Below are 26,069 nucleotides of genomic sequence, written 5' to 3'. Positions count from 1 at the left end.
TAGTTACAAAATGTTTTTACTTAACCTTATCGAATTATATTCTCCTAACAATCCTATGTATTACTCATAGTTCCATTTTATATAAGGTAATGAGTTCAGATGTATCAAATGGGGATACTAGGGCTCAAATCCAGGCCTTGACTCCTTCATCAGGAGCTCTATATATTGAATTCCATCTACATTAATGCTATGTTGAGTGTAGTACCCCTAGTGTTTTTCCGGTAAAGCACTGCCTTATATATTATCATTCTTCTTGATCCAGATTACATCAGAAGTGTGCAATGGAAAGTAGGCACAAAGAACAGGAGGTAGAAAAAAGAAGGGGAGGAAAAAATGAAAGAGAGAGATAAAAAAGGAGAAGGACAATATGGTGAGCAGTAAGGGATAACAGAAACGGAGGCAAAGTTAAAGTTCATAAACAGCTTGTCAAGCAAAATCAAAAGAGGCAGGGGCTGATACTTTGAATACAGTCACCACACTCATCAGGACTAGGCCTCTGCTTCACCTCTTGACTCTCACCATGCACTTGTCACACTGGATCATGAGGCCTTCATCCTTGTAGAGGCCACAGATACAGCGGATAACATCATCATCCTTCTCATGCCCATTCTCCTTCTCAGAGACTGAGGTCTCACTGCTGTCTGCCTCACTTGCTGTCTCTCCCACAATCTCATCAATTTGGGCTGATGCCTCATGCCGGGCATTGTAATAGGCCTTTCGTAGGCGGCAAACATCTCTTCCAACTGGGGATTTACGCCCGTAGTACTTCTGAAGAAAGCAGGAGAAAGAAATCATGTTTGGCTTAAAAATATACCTGAAGAGGTGGCAGGATTTTCTTTATCTTCCCATTTGGTTAATACATTTCTAATACCATCAAATATAGGGGCCAGACAATTGAAAACAACTTAAATTCAACTAAAATGAATTAAAATGAGAATCTGCATGGTAATTTTCCCATTTGCTCTATTACTCTGACATTCAACTCTTGTCACAGACTTTACTGTCCACAAGGATCAAAAACACAGAGACCATGGAACATGATTAAGTACCACAAGAATAATGTGGAGAATCTCTCCATTTACCTTTGTTTTACAGATACCAGGGACACAAAGCTACAAGTCTAAATATATTTGGAAGCTGGGTTCAGGAGAAAGCACGTAACGATTCAAGACTGCTCCAATTCTTCTCCCATCTGTCTGTTTTTCTCTCATTTCTTGTCTTCAGTCTCAATTCCTCTGTCATCTAGTAGTCTCTTTTGACCTTCAAACACCTCTCCAAGGTATTTGAAAATCACTGAAAAATATCCTCTATGTATCATACAATATTTTACATCTTTGTATCAATTCAAGCCCACCTCTCCTCCAATGAGCTTCACCTATTCTGCAATATATTAGTGTACTATATGCTGATTCATCCTTAAGATATATATTTATTTGCTTATACATGTTTCTGTGTATTTCACATATACTTATTGAGTAGAGCCTACAGATATGACTTAAATGTAGCAAAATGTCTACTACGTAAATGTAAAGGTTCAACATGAAAGTAAGTTTCTACAAAAATTGTTTTGGGAGTATGATTTAACCTTTCATTCTAGTCGTATTATTATCTCCATTTATTATATCTCCAATATTTAGAAAATTATAACCCTATGGCAACCCACTCCAGTATTCTTGCCTAGAGAATCCCGTGGACGGAGAAGCCTGGTAGGCTACAGTTCATGGGGTTGCAAAGAGTCAGACAAGACTGAAGTGACTTAGCAGGCACACAGCAAGGCACTTAAAGTAAGCAGAATTTACCCTAGTGTACTCAATAAAAATTGCTGCCTTTCTTAATCAGAAATATGAAGGATTTTAGGAGAAGAAGGTAAAAATCTTAAACTTCTACAACAGACCTCTTCAGAACAAACTTCTTAAATCTGTGTTTGAAGTCAGTGAAAAATACCTCTGCATTCCGAAAGACCTTGAGCATGTCAGCATCAAAAGCCTCCACTGTCTTATAATAACCAATGAGGATCTGCTTCTCTATGGTGGAAAGATCTAGGGGATCAGAGATCTTCTCATAATAATCAGCATTCCTGAAACATAAAGTCAGGGTGTCAATCTGGTACACTTAGGACTTTACTAAAACTCAGATGATTCCCACATATGTAAACTTACTTTTTCTTTGGGGGTAGGTTCAAAAGTGGTGCTGCCAGTGATTGTCGGGAAGAATCTGCAAAAAAATGCAAGGTTTAGTAGACAGACTAACTCTACAGGGAGGCAAGTATTAACTCCTAACTGAAAAAGTAGAATCCCCAAAATTTAAAGTTAGGAAAAAAAAAATCTAAGTTTTTTTTTTTGAGATCAGTGAAAAATGAAAAGACTTTTCAGAAATGTGGGTAATTAAAGGCAGGGTTCAGAAGATACATCCAGGATTACCTGAAATATGAAAGATACAGTTTGTGTGTGTGTGTGTATATATATATATACTTGAAATGTAAAACAGCATTAGCTGGGTAATGAAAACTTTCTACGAAAAATGAGATATGGGAACTTAACATAGCAGCTAGTATGCTTAAGGCAAATTCCTACTCAACTACATTAAAAACATGTTTTCCAGTTCTTACTATTTGCCCACAGTTAATAGTACTCTGTTGGTTTGGATTCAACTTGATTCCAGATAATGAATAATTCAGTACTGTAAATATTTTCTGGAATCCATCTTCTTGTGACAGTTGATCTGTATTACAAAAATAAAATTCATGTTGTGGGGCTGCTTCTCACTTGCTCTCTTACTTTCTAATAACTCACTACACAGAGAGAAAAAGCCTACTCTTTCATGCCTAGAATATAATGACATACAGATACATCTACTGCAATTTCATATTAGATCAGATAGGGCTGGTTGAGAACACAGAGTGTGATCTTTAGGGAGTGTAAAGGGAACAGGTGTCACAAAACTTTACATATTAGGATAGGTTGGTCTGCCCTTTCCTCTATGCTGAGGTTAACAAATGGCAAAAACAACAACAACAAAAAAAAACACTAAAATATGAAGATAAATAGTAGATAGAGAAAGAAAAGAGGAAGAAAACCAAATTCTTCAGAATTTAGGGAAAGGAAGGAAGCAAAAGTTGACGGCTGATTTTAACAAGGACAACAACAAAAGACTCAGAATATAGAGAACAAATTAGTGATTACCAGTAGGGAGAGGGAATGGGGGAGGGGTAATAGAGGGGTAGCAGATTAAGAACGTACAAAATATTATGTATAAAGCAAGCAACGAGGATATATTGTACAACACAAGAATATAGCCAATATTCTATAACTATAAATGGATTATAACCTCTAAAATTATGAATCTCTATACTGTGCATCTGTAAATAACATAATATTGTACATCAGTTATACTTCAATTATTAAAAAAAAACCAGAAAAAAAGTTGAAGGCAAAAGCAGCAATTATTTGTTAAAATTTCTAATTTTAAATATCTATGAAAAAAAAAAATCTACAAATTTCATGGTTAGAAAAAGTTATGTGCATTACCAAACTACAGACTTAAATTAAAAAACTCTCCCCTTCTCTACCCTTAATCCAACACAAATCCAAAATATGTATTTTAGAAAAGGAAAAGAGTGGGGTAAATGTTTACATGAAAATGCTTCAAAGGTAATTTGCTTGTAACTTTATATCCTTTTCCTTAATGTAGAAAGGGCCTGTGAACCCTCCAAAATATATGCAAAATTAGGTATATAATATTTTTCTGGGGTAAGAGTCCACAACTTTATTCTCAAAGATATCTGTCAATCGACAGATAAGAACCACTGATGTCATACATTTTTAATACTTTTTTCTTAAATTGCTAATTCACTGCCTCATTCAGGAAAATTATGTTCAAGACAAAGACCTACTTCTATCCTACAGCTAATAAATGTGATTTTTAAATATAGTGCTTAACTATGATAATATTCCAATAAATACAAAAATTAACCTAAACAGCCAAGGATTCAGAGACAACAATCCCTGAAGACTGTAATTAGTCCTATAATTCTATACTCTGACAAATGAAGAACTAAGTAAACCACCAAAAATCACAGTCCTAAATTGTTATGCGTTCCTGGCCTTGGATATCTTGATATGATTTTTTTAAAAAGCTAAGGAGAAGGAATTTGGGGTACCTTTATAAGAGATTATGCCATCACAGATCTCTTTGAAGATCTGGGCTAGGCGAGCTGCCCGAGCTACTTCAATGTTTTCCTCTGCTGCTGCTAACCGTCTTGTTCGAACAGATCGAGCAGTCTGCAGGGCAGAGAACTGGGTCATGAAGACATCTGGAAGGATAGAGTAAAAATTAGTTTCAGGAAAAGAGGAGCTCTATGTGGCTTTCTCTTCTGTAATGGATTCCTGCTATTTTCTCTATTTTCCTTGAAGTGACTAAGCAGATTAGTAGTTTTGGAGTTTTCTCTTTCCTCCTTAAAAAAAAATAAGAAAACACTGGGTTTATTAGAGAGACAAATCCTACAATTTAGAGGGACCTTACTAATGGCCAGTTGCAACAGAGTATAGTAGTTCCAAGTCTGGGTTTCAGATATGTGTGTCTGCTTTTGGATTCTGGTCTTACTACTAACTGTCTGATTTGGGGAAAGATAATTAAACTCTGTGTCTTAGCTTCTCAACTCTAAAATGCGAATAGTGGTAGTACAGGCACTTCAGAGATACTGTAGATTTGGCTACAGAACACTACAGTAATGTAAATACTGCAAAAAAGAGAGTCACACAGAGATTGTGGTTTCCCTATGCATGTGAAAAAAATTTTATACTATAGTCTATTAAGTGTGCAATAGCATTATGTCTAAAAAACCAACATATATACCTCAATTAAAAAATACTTTATTGCCAAAAAATGCTAAACATTATCTGAGTCTTCAGCAAGTTATCATCTTTTTGCTGGTGGAGGTTCTTGACTTGATATTGATAGCTGCTGACTGATGAGGGTGGTGGCTACTGAAGGATGGGTTGGCTGAGGCAATTTCTGAAGACAAGACAGCAATGTAGTTTGCACATCTTTGACTCTTTTATAAACGATTTCTCTGCACCATGCAATACTCTTTTTTCTTCATGCAATGCTCTTTGTTATCATTTTATCCATAGAACTTACTTCAAAATTGGAGTCAACCTTTTCAAACCCTGTTGCTGCCCCTGCCTTAGTAACTAAGTTTATGTAATCTTCTAAATCCTTTGTGCCATTTCAGCAAAATTTTCACAGCATCTTTACCAGGATTCCATCTCAAGAAGTCACTTTCTTTGCTCATCCATAAGAAGGAACTTCTCATCCATGAAGATTTTACCACAATATTGCAGCAGTTCAGTCACACCTTCAGGTCCCCCTTCTAATTTTAGTTCTCTTGCTTTTTCTACCACATCTGCAGTTTACTTCCTACACTGAAGTCTTGATCCCCTCAAAATCATCCATGAGGTTTGGACATGACTTCCAAACTCCTATTAATGTTGATATTTTGACCTCCTCCTGTGAACCATGAATATTCTTAATGGGCTCTAGAATCTTTTCCAGGTTTTCAATTTTCTTTGCCCAGATCCACCAGAGGTTCAGTATCTGTGCAGCTGTAGCCTTATGAAATGTATTTCTCGGAGGATAAAAGTTGAATAGGGAAATTACTGCTCAATCCACAGGTTGCAGAGTGGATGTTGCACCAGAAGGCATAAAAACAGTATTAATCTCATTGCACACCTCCATCAGAGCTCTTGGGTGATTAGGTACATTGTCAATGAGCAGTGGTATTTTGAAAGGAAATAATTTTTCTTGAGTACTAGGTCTCAACTGAGGGCTTAAAATATTCAGTAAACCACTTTGTAAGAGATGTGCTATTGTCTAGATTCTGTTGTGGCTCAGCTGGTAAAGAATCTACCTGCAATGTGGGAGACCTGGGTTTGATTCCTGGGTTGGGAAGATCCCCTGGAGAAGGGAAAGGCTACCCACTCTAGTATTCTGGCCTAGAGAATTCCAGACTATAGTCTGTGGGGTTGCAAAGAGTTGGACATGACTAAGCAACTCTCACTTCATTTCTTTAAAACAGCAAAGGCAAAGTAGAAGGCATCTTTCAGTATTAGGCTATACAGAAAACCTGTTTAGTGTGGCCACCTTCGGTACTGATCTCATTTTCTGGATAACTTTCTGTAGCTTCTGCGTCAGAATTGGACGCTTCACCTTGTACTTTGATGTTACAGTCTTCCCTAAACCTCATGAACTGACCTCTGCCAGCTGCAGTCTTCTCTTCTGCGGCTCTGTCACATCTCTAGGCCTTCATAGAACCGAAGACAGTTCTGGATTAGGCTTTGGCTTAAGAAGATGTAGTGGCTGGTTTGACTTTCTATCCAGACCACTCAAACTTTCTCCATATCAACAATAGACCACAAAATATCAGTCAATAAAAAAATAAAAAGAAAAGACCAAAAAAACCACAGCAAACAACCCAAAATAGGGCAGTTTAACTTTCTTATCATTTGTGTGTTCACTGCAGTGGCACTTTTTAAATTTCCTTTAAGAACTCTTCCTTTGTATTTGCAACTTGGCTAACTGTTTAGTGCAAGAGACCTAGCTTTTAGCATGTCTTGGCTTAGGCATGCCTTCCTCACTAAGCTTAATCATTTCCAGCTTTTTTTTTTTTTAATTTCTAGCTTTTGATTAAAGTGAGATACGTGCAACTCTTCCTCTCCCTTGAACACTTAGGGCCCGCTGAGTGACTTCACTTTCACTTTTCACTTTCATGCATTGGAGAAGGAAATGGCAACCCACTCCAGTGTTCTTGCCTGGAGAATCCCAGGGATGGCAGAGCCTTGGTGGGCTGCCGTCTATGGGGTCGCAGAGTCGGACACGACTGAAGCAACTTAGCAGCAGCAGCAGGGTTATTAGTTGGCCTAATTTCAATACTATTGTATTTTAGGTGTTCAGTTCAGTTCAGTCGCTCAGTCGTGTCTGACTCTTTGCGACCCCATGAATCGCAGCACAGCAGGCCTCACTGTCCGGGAGTTGGTGATGGACAGGGAGCCCTGGCGTGCTGCGATTTTGGCGTGATGCGATTCATGGGGTCACAAAGAGTCGGACACGAATGAGCGACTGAACTGAACTGAACTGAACACCTAAAATACAATAGTATTGAAATTAGGCCAACTAATAACCCTGCAGTGGGCCCTAAGTGTTCAAGTGAGAGGAAGAGTTGCAGGTATCTCACTTTAAATCAAAAGCTAGAAATTGAAAAAAAAAAAGCTGGAAATGATTACGCTTAGGAAGCCCAAAAATAGGGAGAGAGCCAGGAGATGGGGTGTGGTCGGGTGGAGGGTAGCAGAGAAAGGCTAGCCAGCTGGAGCGGTCAGAACACACACAACATTTATTAAATTCACGGTTTGAGGTGCCACCAAACCATCACAATAGTAACATCAATGATCACTAATCACAAATTACTGTAACAAATATTGAAAAAATTTGAAATATTGTGAGGATACAAAGGGACAGAATGCTCTTGGAAAAATGGCACTGTAGATTGCTCCAAACAGGGTTGCCACAAAATGGCAGAAAACCGTTATCTGCAAAGTGCAGTAAAGTAAGCACAATGTCTATACTTCCCTCAAGAGGTAATCTGTGTAGATTAAATGGAATAACCCTTGTTATATGTTTTAGCTCAGTGCCTGACCTATAATAAATACTCAGGAAATAACTGCTGTTATTTTCAGAAGACTTGAACTAATTGGAAAGTAAGTTCACAGAAATTATGCCAATCAAATCACTGAGAAGATACAAGATTTTGGGCAAATTTCTAGATCAATCTAGTCCCTACTCAAAATGTTGCCTTATACACCATGCAGACTGCTTATACTTTTTTTCTCCTGCTATCCTGTGCTGCTTGCAGGATTTTAGTTCTCTGAACTTGGATTAAACCTGGGCCCTGGCAGTGAAAACACCAAGTCCTAACCATTGGACCACTAGGGAATTTCTTGCTTCTTTATGAGGGAAAGAAAGAGTAAATGAACAGTATGAGGGGAATTCCCTTGTGATCCAGTGGTTGGGACTCTGTGCTTTCACTGAGGAAGGCATGAAGTTTGATCCCTGTTCGGTTGGGGAACTAAGACCCCTCAAGCCGAAGGGTGGTGTGGAAGAAAAAAAAAAAAAGCACGAGCTTTTAATACTTAATTTTCAGTTATAAAGGATGCTTGGTTGTGTAAAATTTTCTGCTTAAGGTCTGTTCTGGATACCAGATTTGAACTCTGGAGTACTGGTACATTATTCACTCATGAAAGTCAGAAAAAGAAAATCTGAACATCTCTGTATAACACTGGTCTCAATGTGGAGGAGAACAAAGTACTGAAATTAACACTAATGTCATTTTCTCCTACATTTGGCATCACTGTTTATCCTGTCTGCAAGTTATTTTCTAGGCAGGAAAGGATCCTAAACACAAAAGATCCTCTATATATAGTAATTATAAGAGTGTATGTGGTGTCTGGAAGGCTGGTGGAAGGGAGTTTCTTCCTATTCCTTAGAGTAGAGACAAAGAAGTTTAGTGCTGGGATGGATAGGTTATGGTGGACTGATACCTGTAAACTAACAAGAATGTCTCCTGGTCCTTACCAGACTTGATGTTCCCATCATCTCGGCAGATGCCATTCCAACGGGTATATAACGAGGCTGAATGAATATTATCACTGGTGTGCTTTACTTCCTCCTGTTTCTGCCGAATCTTCTCCCAGTTTCGGACCAGGAACACATGATGCTTTAATACAAAGTTTCTATAAGGAAGGAAAAAAGGAGCTCCTTTATTCATCCATCCAATGAACATTAACTACATGTTTACTCTATGTAAGCCACTGGTATGATGATATAAATGAATACTTAACAGTGAAATCAGCTATTTTAAAGAGAACTACATATGGAAATACATTATTCAGTTTTGCATCTTGATTTTTTTCACATAACACAAAACATTTCTCTATAATATTTACAAATATCTGACAAATACCACCTAAAAGCTGCAACAATTTTGGCAACTGAAGCATGTTGACTTGAAGGTACAGCTTTATGCACTATTTGTAGAATTCTAAAGAAATTTGCCAAGATGAAGTATAGGCTTAGGGTCAGCTGTAACAAAGAGAACTGGACTGTTAGATGTAGGTAAAGATATTTAAGATGGATATGCACTGGGCAAACCATGTTAGGTGCAGTGCTACCGCATGGACCTCTAAACTTAAATGAGTTATAGGCATCTTGATTAACCCTACACAATTCTGATGATTCTATAATTTGATTTTCACTCTGACAGACATGTAAACAGACGGGACCTTAAGTCTCAAACTATGGGCGTTGGTAAAGGGAGGTTAGACTAATTTTATAGTTCGTGACTTTAGCTGCACATTGAGATCACTTGGGGAGTTGTACAAACTATTGATACCTGGGTTCTACTTCTGAAAATTCTGATGTAAGTGGTTTGAAGTGTGGCCTGGGTATAAGGAGTTTTAAAAAGCAGCCTAAGCTGCTATGCAGCCAAAGAAGAGACCACTGGACTTCTTTCTTTTACTGAAATGTAAAATTTCTATGATTCAAAGTGAAATAGGATGAAAGGGGCTAAAATTATAGTAAAGTTACAGATAAGGATGAACTTGCTAAGATATTGGAATACATAGTCAGGGAAGATGCAGGAAATGTCCCAAGACAATTTGAAAAATAGGACATACATATTTATTTCTCTTACTTCAGACATGGACAAATATCTCAATATAGGAAAAAGCAAAGATGACTACTAAAGATCCTTTTTATTGCTCTGTTAATTTATCAACAAAACAGGGATTCTTAATCTCTTCTGTGCCATGCATTCCTTTGGCAGGCTGGTGAAGCATATGTAATCCTCCTCTCATCAATGTTAACTACAAGTATTTAAAATTTTAAGTAATTTTTAGTATACAGGATTAAAACCAAACTGAATAAACTGAGATACAGCTTGCAGAATATTAAACAAAAACCCTGAAGTTGTGATATAGAAATGAACATTAATTTTTAACACAAGACAAGATCTAGTGGTGGGTTTAATAACCACAGTAATTTTAAGGTAGAGATGAGTATGAATGATATTTTGAGATATCTGTTATGCCTATAACATAGGAAACTGTAAATATTGGTGACAAACTCATAGAAACAGCAACTACTAGATACACACACACGCATTTTTTTTCCTTTGGCCTACAGTCACATTTTAATAAAAAGTTAAATTTCAGTTAGAAATTAGTTTCTTCCTCCAGCCAAGTTCACCCCTGAATGCTTGTTTAAAGTCTTCCTGCAAAAAACAAATGTCTCAACTATATACATGTTTAATAATTTTTAAACTATCAAGCAAGTCACATAATTTAAAAAGCGCAGATAAGAAAATTTTCTTTTTACCTCTCCCGATTGGACATTGGCTTCATTTGTAATTGAGGGGTCAACCTTGTTGGAGTGTTGATGTTTTCACTGGGTTCCTCAGAGAGGTGGCCTCTCTAAAAAACAGATGGATTAGATTGCAAGAAAAACAAGATAAATCATAAATCACCTCAAAGAATACGAAAACCACTCTAAAGATGCCACCCTGTGGTACATCCCTTATTTCAGTAATTGCCTATATGCAGATATTTGGAGAAAATCATGAGATAATTATTTACCCTTTTCTTCAGCTTGTGCTTAGACTTCCTTTTCTCTTTTGACCGTCCAGACTTTTTATGTGAGGTCACTGGTTGGCTACTTTTGTTGCTGGTGAGTCCATTCATGCGTTGACTCTTGCCTCCAATGATTCCTCGACATTTCTCAAAGCCGCACTTACACAGTTGCTTTGAAGGGGAAGAGAATATAACGCTTTTAGTCTGAAGTCTAATCTAAAAGTTTAAACAGAATGCCTGAGTATCTGGACACCCAATAATAAGTTTGAATCAAGAAATTTTCATACAGAGGAACATAACTCATTGTGAGTAAAATAAATATAAATGGTTTCCACTGTAGTAGAAAGGAAAGATTAAATTTTGGAAAAACTTCACGAGAAAAATTAAGAATTGACTGGAGACAAAAAATAATTGAACAGTCTCTTCTACAGAGTTCTGAAAGAATGACTGTGACATATGTATCCTAGATAAGCGGAACAAAGAGTGAATCTTCTCCAATGTATTTCTTAGTAGCTACAAATCAATAATGTTCACTGAAGGCTCATGTTATATAGAGTACTATCATAAAGTTCAAACTCCCTCTTGAATTTATCATTCTTACCTGTTTTTCAACATTGAAGGAATGAAAGTTGTAATCATAAGTGAGTTCAGTACCAGCTGGCATATCTTTAAGAGCATATAGTCCAATCCGGTACACTCCATTAACAGACCTATAGAGAAAGCAATAAGAGTTAAAGGCAGAGATTCATAATACCATGCCTGAGAACCAGAAAGGTTGGTATACTGATTTCAAATTTGCCTCTGTTTCTGTATCCAGTCATTCAAGTTTCCTGGCCAGTCACTCCATCTTTAATCTCTTTTTTCTTCTATCCAGTGTGTATAATACTGACAGATTAATAGTCCTAAACCAGTTTTCTGGAAAACATGCTTTCTGCCGTCGAAGGTCAAACTTTTCTTGTTTGGTATTCGAAGTCCTTTTAACATAGGGCATTAGTTTACTTACTAAACAAATTACAATTATTTCCTATGGATAAAAATCTTCTAATTTCTACTGATCTCCACCTTTTTAACCTGTACACAAGTGTCTCTTGTTCTATTTTATCTACTTTATTAATAAGGTATCATGTACTGTTCTAGATGCTTTACAGAGTAACACATAATTTTAGCTAACATTTACTGAGTGCTTTTTTCACATTCTTTTCCATTATAGTTTATCACAGGATACGGAATATAGTTCCTTGTACTATACAGTAGGATTTTATTGCTTATCTAATTATTTCTGGCTCTGCTGGGTCTTTGTTGCTGCATAGGCTTTTTTCTAGTTGTGGTGAGCAGAGGCTGTGGCGCGAGGGCTTCTCATTACAGTGGCATATCTTATTGTGGAGCACGGGTCTAGGGTGTGTGGGCTTCAGCAATTGTGTTTCTCAGGCTTAGCTGCTCCATGGCAAGTGGGATCTTCCTGAATCAGAAATGAAACCCATACCTCCTACACTGGCAGGCAGATTCTTTACCAGTGAGCCACCAGGGAAGCCCTGTTTATCTATTTTATATATAGTAGTTTATATCTGCAAATCCTTAAATCCTAATTTATCCTTCCCCACCCCATCCTTTTTGAAAATTGTAAGATTCTCTATGCCTGTGGGTCTGTTTCTGTTTTATAAATAAGTTAATTTGTACATTTTAGATGCCACATATGAAAGTGAAGGTGTAAGTTGCTCAGTAGTGTCCGACACTGTGACTCCATGGACTGTAACCTGCCAGGCTCCTCTGTCCATGGAATTCTCCAGACAAGATTACTAGAGTGGGTTGCCATTCCCTTCACTAGGGGATCTTCCTGACCCAGGGATCAAACCCAGTCTCCTGCATTGCAGGCAGATTCTTTACCATCTAAGCCATCAGGGAAGTCCAGATTCCACATATAAGTGATATCATGTGGTATTTTTCCTTCTCTGACTTACTTCACTTAGTATTATAATCTCTAAGTCCATCTATGTTGCTGCAAATGGCATTATTTCATTCTTTTTTATGTCCGAGTAGCATACACACACACACACACACATACAGCATATATACAGACACATCTTTATTCATTCATCTTTAAATGTCCCCTCCCTCTTGAACCTCCCTCCTACCCCATCCAACACCTCTAGGTTGTCACAGCACTGGTTTGAGCTCCATGAGTCATACAGCATATTCCCACTAGCTATCTATCTTACATATGGTGGTGTATATATTTCCATGCCACTTTCTCCATTCGTCCTACCCTCTCCTTCCCCTGTGGGGTCCACAGACGTTTTCTCTGTATCTGCGTCTCCACTGCCACCCTGCAAATTCCACTGATCTCTTAATGGACACTTAGATGGCTCCCATGTCTTAGTTGCTGTAAATAATGCTGTTATGAACATTAAGGTGCATAAATTTTTGAATTAAGTGTTTTCTCTAGGTATATGTCCAGGAGTGGGACTGCTGGATCATATGGTAACTCTACTTTTAGTTTATTAAGGAATCTCCATATTGTTTTCCATAGTGGCTGCATCAATTTACATTTCTACCAACAGTATAAGAGGCGTTCCTTTTCTCCACACCCTCTCCAGCATTTGATACTGGTAAACCTTTTAATGATGGCCATTCTGACCAGTGTGAGGTGATACCTTGTTGTAGTTGTGATTTGCATTTTTCAATAATTAGCAATGTTGAGCATCTTTTCAAATGCTTGGTCATCTGTACATCTTCTTTGGAGTAATGTCTATTTAGTTCTTCTGCCCAACTGATTTTTTTTTTTTTTTTTTTTGTAATTGAGTTATAAGAGCTGTGTGTATATTTTGGAAATGAAGCCCTTGTTGGTTGCATCATTTGCAAATATTTTCTCTCAGTTCCTAGGTTGTCTTTTTGTTTTGTTTATGGTTTCCTTTGCTGTGCAAGAGCTTGTAAGTTTGATTAGGTCCCATTTATTTTAGTCTATACCCGTGGTTGGGAAACTATGGAGGCAGACAAACTCCCCCCAGGTCTTCCTAAATTTTTACTGGCACACAGCCACATTCCAAGATTGCTGACCCTTTTTCCATATCATAACATTCAAAATTTGATCCTATACTAAAATATATTGTATTAAAAACATGGGGGGAGGCATAACTTACAAGAATACAAAATTTTAAATGTATAGTTTGTTGAATTTTATGTATCTCTACACTTGTGTAACCTCTTTCCCAGTCAGTACCCTCCCCCAAAGAATTGCCACCATTCTAATTTCTATCCACATAGAGATTATAGTTTCATCTGTTTTAAACTTAAATTAAATGGAATCATACAGAATATACAGTATTATGTACAATTATATGCCTACCTTCTTTGACTCAATGTTGCACTCTATTATAGTGTACCTTTATACTGCTGTGTACTATTCCATTATATGAATTTAGCAAAATTTGCCGATCTATTTTATTGCTGATAAACAATGGACTATATTCAGTTTTCAGCTATTATTAAAAAAAAAAAAAATTTCTGGGAAAGTCCCTGGTTGCCTAGCAGTTAGGATTCTGGGCTTTCACTGCTATGACCTGGGTTGAATCTCTGGTCAGGGAACTGAGATCCCACAAGCTGCGTGGCACAGCCTTAAAAAAAAATTTCTGTGGATATTCTTGCACATGTCTTTTTTATTTTTTTGCATCTGTCTTTTGAATATAAACACTCATTTATGTTGGGGATATACTTATGAGTAGGGTTGCTAGTTTACTAGATGTGTTTATTAGCTTTGGTAGGTACAAACATCTTTTATAAGTTGTCATACCAATTTACAGTTCCACCAGCAGTAACACAACAGACCATTCACGTTGTGTTATACCCTTGTTAACACCCTGAATGTTAATATGGGTTAATTAACATTTTTCTCTGATGACTAAAATATTAAGCACCTTTTGATTACTGACCACTTTTATATTCTGACATGTCTATTACCTTTTTTAAAAATTGGATTGTCTTTTTCTTACTGATTCACAGATTCTAAACTTCATCCATAAGTAAGTTCTTTGTCAGATAAACACATTGTAAATACCCCTTTTGCAGTGTATGGCGTGCTTTTACACTCAAAAGTTTCCTTTGGATGAATAGAAATTGTTAATTTTATCAGTTCTTTTATCTTTAGTGCTATTTATATCCTGTTTAAGATAATTTTATCTATCCCAAGTATATGAAAATATTCTCCCATGTGAAAAGGGAACCCTCCTACACTGTTGGTGGGAATGAAAGTTGGTGAAGCCACTGTGGAAAACAGTATGGAGGTTCCTCTGAAAACTAAAAATAGAATTACCATATGATTAAGCAATCCCACTCCTGGGCATATATCCAGACAAAGCTATAATTCAAAAAGATACATATACCCCTATGTTCATAGCACCACTATCCACAATAACCAAAACACGGAAGCAACTTAAATGTCCACGGATAGATAAATGGATAAAGAAGATGTAGTGTATAAACACACACACACACACACACACACACACACACACACACGGGAATACTATTCAGCCCTAAAAAAGAATGAAATGCCATTTGCAGAAACATGGATGCAACCAGAGGTTATCATACTAAGTGAAAGAAGTCAGAAAGACAAATACCGTATGATATCACCTATATATGGAATCTAAACTACAACACAAATGAATCTATCTATGCAACAGAAACAGAATCAGGGACTCAGAGAACAGACTGGCGGTTGCCAAGGGAGAGGGGAGTAAAAAGGACTGGATTGAGAGTCTGGGCTTAGGAGATACAAACTGATATATATAGAATGGATAAACAACAAGGTCCTAACTATATAGCACAGGGAACTATATTTGATATCCTGTGATAAACCCTAATGGAAAAGCAAAAAAATATATAACTGTAATATATGTATGTATAGTCATGTCTCTTTGTATAACGTAAATATATATATACAAAATATATATGTATATGTATACATATGTATGCTGCTGCTGCTGCTGCCAAGTTGCTTCAGTCGTGTCCAACTCTGTGCGACCCCATAGATGGCAGCCCACCAGGCTTCCCCGTCCCTGGGATTCTCCAGGCAAGAATACTGGAGTGGGTTGCCATTTCCTTCTCCAATGCATGAAAGTAAAAAGTGAAAGTGAAGTTGCTCAGTCGTGTCTGACTCTTGGCAACCCCATGGACTGCAGCCTACCAGGCTCCTCCATCCATGGATTTTCCAGGCAAGAGTACTGTATATGTATAAGAAAAAATATATATGTATAAAAAATATATGTATACATATATAAAAATATATGTATATATATGTAATAATAAAAAGACAAAGAAAAAATATATGTATATATGTATAATAATATATATGTGTATAATATATATATGTTAACTGAGTCACCAGGCTGTACAGCAGTAATTAACATAACATTGTAATTCAATTATACTTCAATAAAAAGTAAATTTAATAAATATTGTCTCATGTTGCCTATAGAAACATGATTGCTTCAATGGTAATATTTAGGTCTAAGAGTCATCTTAATTTTTATGTGTGTATTCACGCAGAAGCCTATGACTCAAAACCACTTAATTAAAAGCCATCCTTTCCTAACTGACTTGCAGTGGAACCTAAGTCATAAAATCAGGTGACAGTACATTTATGTGTCTTTTATCTGGACTCCTGCTGCTGCTGTGTGTACTCAGTCATGTCTGACTCTTTGTGATCCTATGGATTGTAGCCCACCAAGCTCCTCTGTTTATGGGATTTTCCAGGCAAGAATACTGGAATGAGTTGCCATTTCTTCCTCCAGGGGATCTTCCTGACCCAGGGATCAAACGCATGTCTCTTGCATCTCCTGCATTGGCAGACGAATTCTTTACCACTAAGCCACCTAGGAAGCCCCTTCTGCTATTCCATTTGTCTATTAATCTAGCCCAAGCAAACACCTGCTCTTTTACTGTACCTCTACAGTAAGTCTTGAAATTAGTAGTTCAAGTCCTTAAATTTTTTTCTTCAAGATCATCTTACCTTTTTAAGGTCCTTAGATCTGGTAAGAACTGATATCTCAAAAATATTGAGATTTATAATCCATAAACATGGTGTATTTCTCCATTAATTTAGGTGGTCTTTTTTCCCAATAATGTTTGGTGGTCTTCAGTACTGATGTCCTACAAACTTTCATTCAGTTTATTCTAATGTTTTATGAAGTGGAAGAGAAGTGGTGACAGTGGACGCTCTTATAGAATGTTGTTCATACGAGCCTATTTTTCTTCAACTGTGTTAAAACACATGTAACAAAGTCTATAACCTTAACCACTTAAAAATGTACAGTTCAGTGGTATTAAGAACATCCACACTGGACTTCCTTAGTGGTCTAGTGGGCAAGACTACATGCTTCCACTGCAGGGGGCACATGTTCAATTCCTGATCGGCTAACTAAGATCTCACATACTGTGAGGTGTGGCCAAAAGAAGAAGAAAAAGGAAACAAAAAAGAAAATTCATGTTGTGTAGTCAGCTCCACCATGCAAGTCCCTTTCTTTCTGTCCTATAAAATGGACTCTGTCCCTATGAAACAATAACTTTCAAACTCTCCTTCCTCCAGCCTCAGACAACCACTCCTCTATGGTCTCTACGATTCTAACTACTTTTAAACATCTCATGTAAGCGGAATCACATAGTAGTATCTGTCTTTTTGTGACTGGATTATTTCACCTAGCATAATGTCCTCAAGGTCTATCGATGTTGTAGTACATCGCAAAACTTCCTTCTTTTTAAAGGCTGAATTTTATTCTATGTAAAAACCAGATTTTCCTTATCCCTTCATCCATTATGGACACCTGGGTTCTTCCACATTTAAGCTACTCTGAATAATGTTACTAAAATATGGGGGTGCAGATATCTCTTTGAGAACCTCCTTTCAATTCTTTTGGATATACACTCAGAAGTATATATACACTCTGCTGGATTATACAGAAATTTTATTTTTAATTTGTTGAGGAACGTCCCTACCCTTTTCCACTGTGGATATATCATTTTTATATTTCCAATAGAGTACAAGGGTTCCTATTTCTTAACATCCTTGTCAATACTTATTGTTTCCTGTCATTTCCACAGTAGCTATTCTGAGGGTGTGAGGTAGTATCTTATGGTTTTGAATTGTATATCCTTAATGATCAGTCATTTTGAATATATTTTTATTTGTTTACTGGCCATCTGCATATTTTCTTTGGAGAAATATATTAATATGTTAAAGTTCTCTGTCCATTCTGAATTGGGTTTTTTTGTTGTTGTTGAGTTTCAGGGGTTCTCTATATATTCCTGATGCTAATACCTTATCAGATATATGACTTGCAAATATTTTCTCCCATTCTGTGGGCAGCCTTTTGATTCTGCGTATAGTATCTTTTAATTTTTTTATGAAGTTCAATTTATTTTTTCTTTGGTTACCTGTGCCTTTGGTGTCATACCCCAAAAATTATTTCCAAGTCCAGTGTTGTGAAACTTTTGTTCTATGTCTTCAAGTTTTATTGTTTTAGGTCTTATATTTAGGTTCTTGATTGGTTTCAATTAATTTTTGTGCAGTGTTTTGTAGGGGGCCAACTTCATACTTCTGCAGGTGGATACTGAGTTTTCCTAGCATCTTTTACTGAAAAGAGTATCCCCTTCTCACTAAACGGTTTTGGCACACTTGTAAAAGATTCAGTTCAGTTCAGTTGCTCAGTCTGGCCGACTCTTTGCGACCCCATGAACTGCAGCACGCCAGGACTCCCTGTCCATCACCATCTCCCGGAGTTCACTCAGACTCACGTCCATCGAGTCAGTGATGCCATCCAGCCATCTCATCCTCTGTTGTCCCCTTCTCCTGCCCTCAATCCCTCCCAGCATCAGAGTCTTTTCCAATGAGTCAACTCTTCTCATGAGGTGGCCAAAGTACTGGAATTTCAGCTTTAGCATCATTCCTTCCAAAGAAATCCCAGGGCTGATCTCCTTCAGAATGGACTGGTTGGATCTCCTTGAAGTCCAAGGGACTCTCAAGAGTCTTCTCCAACACCACAGTTCAAAAGCATCAATTCTTTGGTGCTCAGCCTTCTTCACAGTCTAACTTTCACATCCATACATGACCACAGGAAAAACCATAGCCTTGACTAGGTGGACCTTAGTCGGCAAAGTAATGTCTCTGCTTTTGAATATACTATCTAGGTTGGTGATAACTTTTCTTCCAAGGAGTAATATGTAGGGGTTTGTTTCAAGGTTCTTTATTCTATTTAATGGGTCTATATGCCTGTCTTTATGCCTATACCATACATACTGCTTTGATTACTCTAACTTTGTAGTAACTTTTCAAATTAAGTGTGACTCCTTCACTTCTGCTCTTTTTTAGGATTATTTTGGTTATTTGGGGGTCCTTTGAGATTCCATATGAATTTTCAGATAGGTTTTATCTCTGAAAAAAAAAATGTCATGGGGATTTTGATAGGAATTACACTGACTCTGTAGATCACTTTGGGTAATAGTGCCATTTTAATAAAATCAAATCTTATCTATGAACATGAGATGTGTTACCACTCATTCATGTCTTTAACAATGTTTTATAGCTTTCATGTACAATTCTTTCACCTCATTAAGTTAATTTTAAGTACTTCCTTCTTTTTCATGATACTACAAATGGAACTGTTTTTATAATTTCCTTTTCAAAATGCTCAATGTTTGCATATACAAATGCAACTACAGAAGACCATACAATATGCAAACAAAGATAATTTTATTCTTCATTTCCAATTTGGATGCCTTTTATATCTGTCTGATTTTCTTCTGGTTTGAGCTTCCAATATTATTTTGCATAAAATGGTGAATGTGGGCATCCTTGTCCTGTTCTTGATCTTAGAGGGAAAGCTTTCAGTCTTTCACTACTGAGAGTTTTCATATATGGCTTTTATTATGTTAAGGCAGTCTTTCTATTTCTATTTTGTTGAGTATCTTTATCATGAAGAGGGAGTTGAATTTTGTCAAATGCTTTTTTCCTCCATCAATTGAAATGACCATGTGACTTCTTTTCTCCTTTACTTCCCTGATGTAGTGTATCACACTGGTCAATTTTCCTATGCTGAACAATCCTTGCCTTCCAGGATGAAATTCCACAGTCACTGTGCACAATTCTTTTAATATGCTGGTGAATTGCTTGCTAGTATTTTGCTGAGGATTTTTGCATCAATGTTCATAACAGGTATTGGTCTGTAGTTTTCTTGGGGAGTCTTTGCTAAGCTTTGGTATCAGGGTTATGTTTGCTTCATAGGGTAAATGAGGTGTTTCCTTCAATTTTTCTGAAAAATTTGAATTGGTACTAACTTGATAGAATTCACCAGTAAAACCATCAAGTCAAGGGCTTTTCTTTGTTGGGAGATTTTTGATTACTGATTCAATACATTTGTTAGTTACAGGTTTATTCAGATTTTTTATTTCTTCATGATTTAGTCATAGTAGGTTTTGTGGTTCTAGAAACTTGTCCATCTCAACTAGGTTACCTGATTTTTTGGTGTACATCTGTTCATAGTATTCTCTTTTAATCTTTTTCATTTCTGTAGAATTGGCAGTAATGTCCCCACTTTCATTTCATTTCTGAGTTTAGTAATTTGAGTCCTTTCTTCTTCATCCCTGTAGCTAAAGGTTTGTTATCTTTTTGAAGAACCAACTTTTGGTTTCACTGATTTTCTCTATTGTTTTTCCATTTTAGATTTTATTTATCTCTGTTCTCATTCTCATCTTTATTACTTCCTTCCTTTTGCTAACTTTAGATTTGTGTTGTGTGGTGTTAAGTTGCTTCAGTAGTGTCCAGCTCTTTGTGATCCTACAGATTGTAGCCTGCCAGGTTTCTCTGTCCATGGGGTTCTCCAGCCCTAACTTTAGATTCAGTTTGCTCTTTTTCTAGGTCATTAAGTTGTAAAGTAGGCTTCCCTGGTGGTTCAGATGGTAAAGAATCTGCCTGTTATGCAGGGGATCCAGGTTCAATCCCTGGGTTGGGAAGATCCCCTGGAGAAGGGAATGGATCCCACTCTAGTATTCTTGCCTGGAGAATTTCATGGACAGAGGAGCCTGGCATCCACGGGGTCACAAAGAGTCTGACACAAATGAGCGCCTAACACTTCTACTCTAAGTTGTAAAGTTAGCTTGTTAATTTGAGCCCTTTCTTGTTTTTTAATGTAAGCATTTATAGCTATAAAATTCCCACATAGTGCTGCTGCTGCTGCATCCCATAGGTTTTGGTACCTTATACTATTTTCATCCATCTCTAAGTATTTAATAATTTCCCTTGTGATTTCTTCTCTGACCAACTATGTTACTGGTTTTCTAACTTCCATCTCTTGTGGTTAGAGAAGATACCTTCTATAATATCTATCTTTTAAAATCTACTGGGGACTTCCCTGGTAGCTCAGTGGTAAAGAATCCACCTGCCGATGCAGGAGACATGGGTTTAATTTCTCATCCACGGAGATCCCACATGATGTGGAGCAACTAACCCCATGAGCCATAACTACTGGGCCTGTGCTCTAGAGCCCATGAACCACAACTACTGAAGCCTGCACAGCCTAGAGCCCACGTTCCACAAGTGAAGCCACCACAATGAGAAGCCTGCTACTAGAGAGTAGCTCCTGTGCACCAAAACTAGAGAAAAGCCTGTGTAGCAATGAAGACCCACCAGAACCAAAAATATAAATAAAAACCTATCGACCTGGTTGGGGAGTTAAGATCCCACAAACCATGCAGTGTGGCCTAAAAAACAGAAATCAGTGTCTCAGTGTGCCAGTTTTGGTTCAGTGGTTAAGATGCTGCACTGCTAATGCAGGGGACGTGGGTTCAATTCCTGGTCTGGGAACTAAGATGCCACACGCTATGTGGCATGGCCAAAAAATAAAAAAATCTACTGAGACTTAATTTCTGCCTAACAAAATGTCCCATGTGCACCTGAGAAGAATGTAAATGCTGTTGTTGGGTGGGGTCTTCGTATTTTTTTTAGATCTAGTTGGTTTATTATGTAAGTTCTCTATTCCTTACTTACCTCTCTGGTTGTTCTTTTCATTATCAAGGTGGGGAGTTGAAGTCTCCCAATTATTACTGCAGAATTATTTCTCCCTTCAACTGTCAGTTTTTGCTTCATATATTTTGAAGTTCTCTCATGTGTGTAAATGTTTACAACTGTTATATCTTCTTGCTGAATCTTTTTAAGAAACATATGGCCTTCTTTGTCTCTTTTAACCTTTTTGGGTTTAAAGTCTATTTTAGCCACTCCCACTCTCTTTTGGCTACTATTTACTGACATGTAATATCTTCTTCCATCCTTTCACTTTCAACCTGGTTGTGTCTTTGGATCTTCAGTGAGTCTCTTATACACAGTATACAGGTGGATGATGTATTTTTGAACTAATTAATTAGGCTGCATCGGGTCTTTGTTGTAGCACATGGGATCTTTTGTTGTGGCACGCGAGCCCACTAGTTGCACTGAGTGGGCTTCGTTGCCCAGAAGCATATGGGATCTTAGTTCCCTGATCAGGGATCAAACCTGCATCCCCTGTACTACAAGGTGAGTTCTTAACCACTGGACCACCAGGGAAGCCCCAGGATCATGTGCTTGTAATCTATTCTGCCAATCTTTCAAAAAAAAAAATTAAGACATAATTGACATAAAATATTATATTAGTTTTAGGTGTAACATTATGATTTATTATATGTATATACCGCAAAATGATCACTACAATGACTCTAGTTAACATCCATCACCATGCATAGTATCAAATTATTTTCTTGTGATAAGATTTTAAAGATTCATTCTCTAAGCAAGTTTCAAATATACAATGTAGTATTATTAACTACAGTCACCAGGCTGTACATTACATCCTCAGTTGTTATTTATTTGGACCACCTTCACCTATTTTTCCAAGCTTGCAAACCCTTACCTCTGGCAACTACCAATTTGTATCTGAGTTTGCTTTTTTTTCAAAAGATCCTATACAAGTGAGGTCATATGGAACTAGTCTCTCTTATCTCATTTAGCGTAACAAGGCCATTCATTTTGTTACAAATGGCTGTATTTCCTGCATTTTTGTGGCTATATTCCATTGTAGACACAGAACACATTTTATCCACTGATGAATACTTAGGTTGTTTCCATGCCTCAGCTACTATGAGTAACGCCATAATGAACATGGGATACAGATAATCATTTTGAGTTAGTGTTTTTCTTTTCCTTCAGATAAATACTGAGAAATGGCACTGCTGGGTTGTATGGCACTTCTATTTTTAATTTTCCTAGGAACCTCCATATGATTTTTGACAATGGCTGTACCAATTTAAATTCCCACCAACAGTGCACAAGGCCCCCCCCCGCCACCCGGCCCGGCTTTTTTTACATTCTCACTAACATTTATTACTTCTTATCTGTTTGAGAATAGCCATTCTAATAGGTGTGAGGTGGTTATCTCATTGTGGTTTTGACTTGCATTTCCCTGATAGTTAGTGTCACATTCAGTTCAGTTCAGTCGCTCAGTTGTGTCCAACTCTTTGTGACCACGTGAATCGCAGCATGCCAGGCCTCCCTGTCCATCAACTCCCAGAGTTCATTCAAATTCACATCCATTAAGTCGGTGATGTCATCCAGCCATCTTATCCTCTGTCGTCCCCTTCTCCTCCTGCCCCCAATCCCTCCCAGCATCAGAGTCCTTTCCAATGAGTTAACTCTTTGCATGAGGTGGCCAAAGTACTGGAGTTTCAGCTTTAGCATCATTCCTTCCAAAGAAATCCCAGGGCTGATCTCCTTTAGAATGGACTGGTTGGATTTCCTTGCACTCCAAGGGACTCTCAAGAGTCTTCTCCAACACCACAGTTCAAAAGTATCAATTCTTCGGCGCTCAGCTTTCTTCACAGTCCAACTCTCACATCCATACATGACCACTGGAAAAACCATAGCCTTAACTAGACAGACCTTTGTTGGCAAAGTAATGTCTCTGCTTTTGAATATGCTATCTAGGTTGGTCATAACTTTTCTTCCAAGGAGTAAGTGTCTTTTAATTTCATGGCTGCAGTCACCATCTGCAGTGATTTTGGAGCCCCCCAAAATAAAGTCTGACACTGTTTCCCCATCTATTTCCCATGAAGTGATGGGACCAGATGCCATGATCTTTGTTTTCTGAATGTTGAGCTTTAAGAGAGTTCCAGAAAAACATCTATTTCTGCTTTAGTGACTATGCCAAAGCCTTTGACTGTGTGGATCACAATAAACTGTGGAAAATTCTGAAAGAGATGGGCATACCAGACCACCTGACCTGCCTATTGAGAAACCTGTATGCAGGTCAGGAAGCAACAGTTAGAACTGGACATGGAACAACAGACTGGTTCCAAATAGGAAAAGGAGTACGTCAAGGCTGTATATTGTCACCCTGCTTATTTAACTTGTATGCAGAGTACATCATGAGAAATGCTGGGCTGGAAGAAGCACAAGCTAGAATCAAGATTGCCGGAAGAAATATCAATAACCTCAGATATGCAGATGACACCACCCTTATGGCAGAAAGTGAAGAGTGTGACATTAAGCACCTTTTAATGTACCTGTTGGTCATCTGTATGTCTGCTTTAAAAGTATATTCAGATTTTCCAACTATATTTAATTGGATTTTCTATTTTGCTATTGACTTGTATGCTTTCCTTATATATTTTGAATATTAACACCTCACTAGATTTGCTAATATTTTCTCCCATTCTGTAGGCTGCTTTTTCATTTTGTTTATGGTTTCCATTGTTGTACAGAAACATTTTAGTTTGACCAGTCTCACTTGTTCATTTCTGCTTTTAATGCCCTACTTCTGGTGTTAAAACAAACAAAAATATCATTGTCAAAACTGATGACAAGGAGCTTATCCTGTTTTTTTCTAGGAATTTCATGGTTTTAGGTTTAAGTCTTTAAATTGATTTCTGTTTATGTTGAAAGACAGTGATCCAATTTCATTCTTTTGCATGTGGCTGTGCAGTTTTCCCACACACCCTTTATTGAAGAGACTGCCCTTTCCCTATTGTATATTCTTGGCTCCTCTGCCATAAATCAATTTGCCATACATGCATGGGTTTATTTCTGGGCTCTCTATTCTATTCCATTCATCTATGTATCTGTTTTGTTTTGATTACTATAGCTTTGTAATATAGTTTGAAATCAGGACGTATGTTGCCTTCAGCTTTGTTCTTTGTCAAGACTGTTTTGACTATTTGAGATTTTTTTGTGGTTCCACCTAAGTTTTAGGATTATTCTACTTCTGAGGAAAATGCCATTGGAATTTTATCTTTATTGTACTGAATTTGTAGGATGCTTTGTGTAGTACAGACATTTAAGCAGTAATAACTCTTCAAATCCATGAGCACAGGGTATCTTTTCATTTATTTATGTCTCCTGTAAGCTCTCATCACTAGCTTACAGTTTTCAGTGTACAGGTCTTTTATTTCCTTGGCTAAATTTATTCCTAGGTATTTTATTCTTTTTGATGCTATTGCAAAAAGATTGTTTTTTAATTTCTGACATTTACTTGTGTATGAAAATGCAACTGATTTTTATAGTTTGATTTTGCCTCCTGAAACTTCAATAAATTTTCAGTTCTAAAATGTTTTCTGATGGGAGTTTTTAGGGTTTTCTACATGTAATTCTGTTTGCAAACAATATTTTTTCTATATGTAATTTTCTAAATTTCTATATTATACATATAATATATATAGTATTTTTCCATATGTAATACTATTTGCAAATAGTCATTTGCAAATAGACAGTTTTACTTGTTCCTTTTCAACTGGATGCCTTTTACTTAATTTTTTTCTTGCCTACCTCATCCCACTCAAGTACTCTTGCCTGGAAAATCCCATGGACGGAAGAGCCTGGTAGGCTGCAGTCTATGGGGTCGTGAAGAGTCAGACATGATTGAGCAAACTCACTTTCACTTTTCACTTTCATGCACTGGAGAATGAAATGGCAACCCACTCCAGTGTTCTTGCCTGGAGAATCCCAGGGACGGCGGAGCCCGGTAGGCTGCCATCTATGGGGTTGCACAGAGTCGGACACAACTGACATGACTTAGCAGCAGCAGTAGCAGCTACCTCATCTGGGTAAAACTTGGAGTATTATGTTGAATAGAAGTGGTAGGAGTAGACATCCTTATTTTGGTTTTATTCTTGATTCCAGAGGAAAAGCTTTCAATTTTTCACCTGTTGGTTGTCACATTCACCTTTTATTATATTGAGATACATTCTTTTACCCAGTTTGTAGAGTTTTTTAAATCATAAATGATGCTGAATCCCATTCTCTTTTTAAGAGTTTAATCCATTTACCTTTAAATTAATTACTGATAAGGAGTTACTTATCACTGAACAATTTATTTTCTATAT

General features: G+C 37.3%; 1 protein-coding gene across 2 annotated transcripts in view; it reads right to left on the bottom strand.

Annotated features, from left to right (window-relative positions):
* ASH1L (ASH1 like histone lysine methyltransferase) overlaps window positions 1-26,069 on the bottom strand; it is a 179,339-nt gene that overhangs the window by 10,416 nt on the left and 142,854 nt on the right. For both annotated transcript variants that reach the window (XM_068963887.1, XM_068963888.1), the window contains exons 12-19: window positions 11,278-11,386; window positions 10,683-10,847; window positions 10,426-10,520; window positions 8,626-8,783; window positions 4,160-4,312; window positions 2,160-2,214; window positions 1,945-2,077; window positions 520-768 (exon numbers count right to left, since the gene is read on the bottom strand). In XM_068963887.1, coding sequence (XP_068819988.1) covers window positions 520-768; window positions 1,945-2,077; window positions 2,160-2,214; window positions 4,160-4,312; window positions 8,626-8,783; window positions 10,426-10,520; window positions 10,683-10,847; window positions 11,278-11,386 — 1,117 coding nt within the window. The remainder of the gene's footprint in view (window positions 1-519; window positions 769-1,944; window positions 2,078-2,159; window positions 2,215-4,159; window positions 4,313-8,625; window positions 8,784-10,425; window positions 10,521-10,682; window positions 10,848-11,277; window positions 11,387-26,069) is intronic.

The sequence above is a fragment of the Capricornis sumatraensis genome, chromosome 2, assembly GCF_032405125.1.
Source record: "Capricornis sumatraensis isolate serow.1 chromosome 2, serow.2, whole genome shotgun sequence".
NCBI classification, from domain to species: Eukaryota; Metazoa; Chordata; class Mammalia; order Artiodactyla; family Bovidae; genus Capricornis; species Capricornis sumatraensis.
The sequence above is the reverse complement of the archived record's forward strand: the minus strand, read 5'-3'. Positions and strand labels throughout refer to the sequence as shown.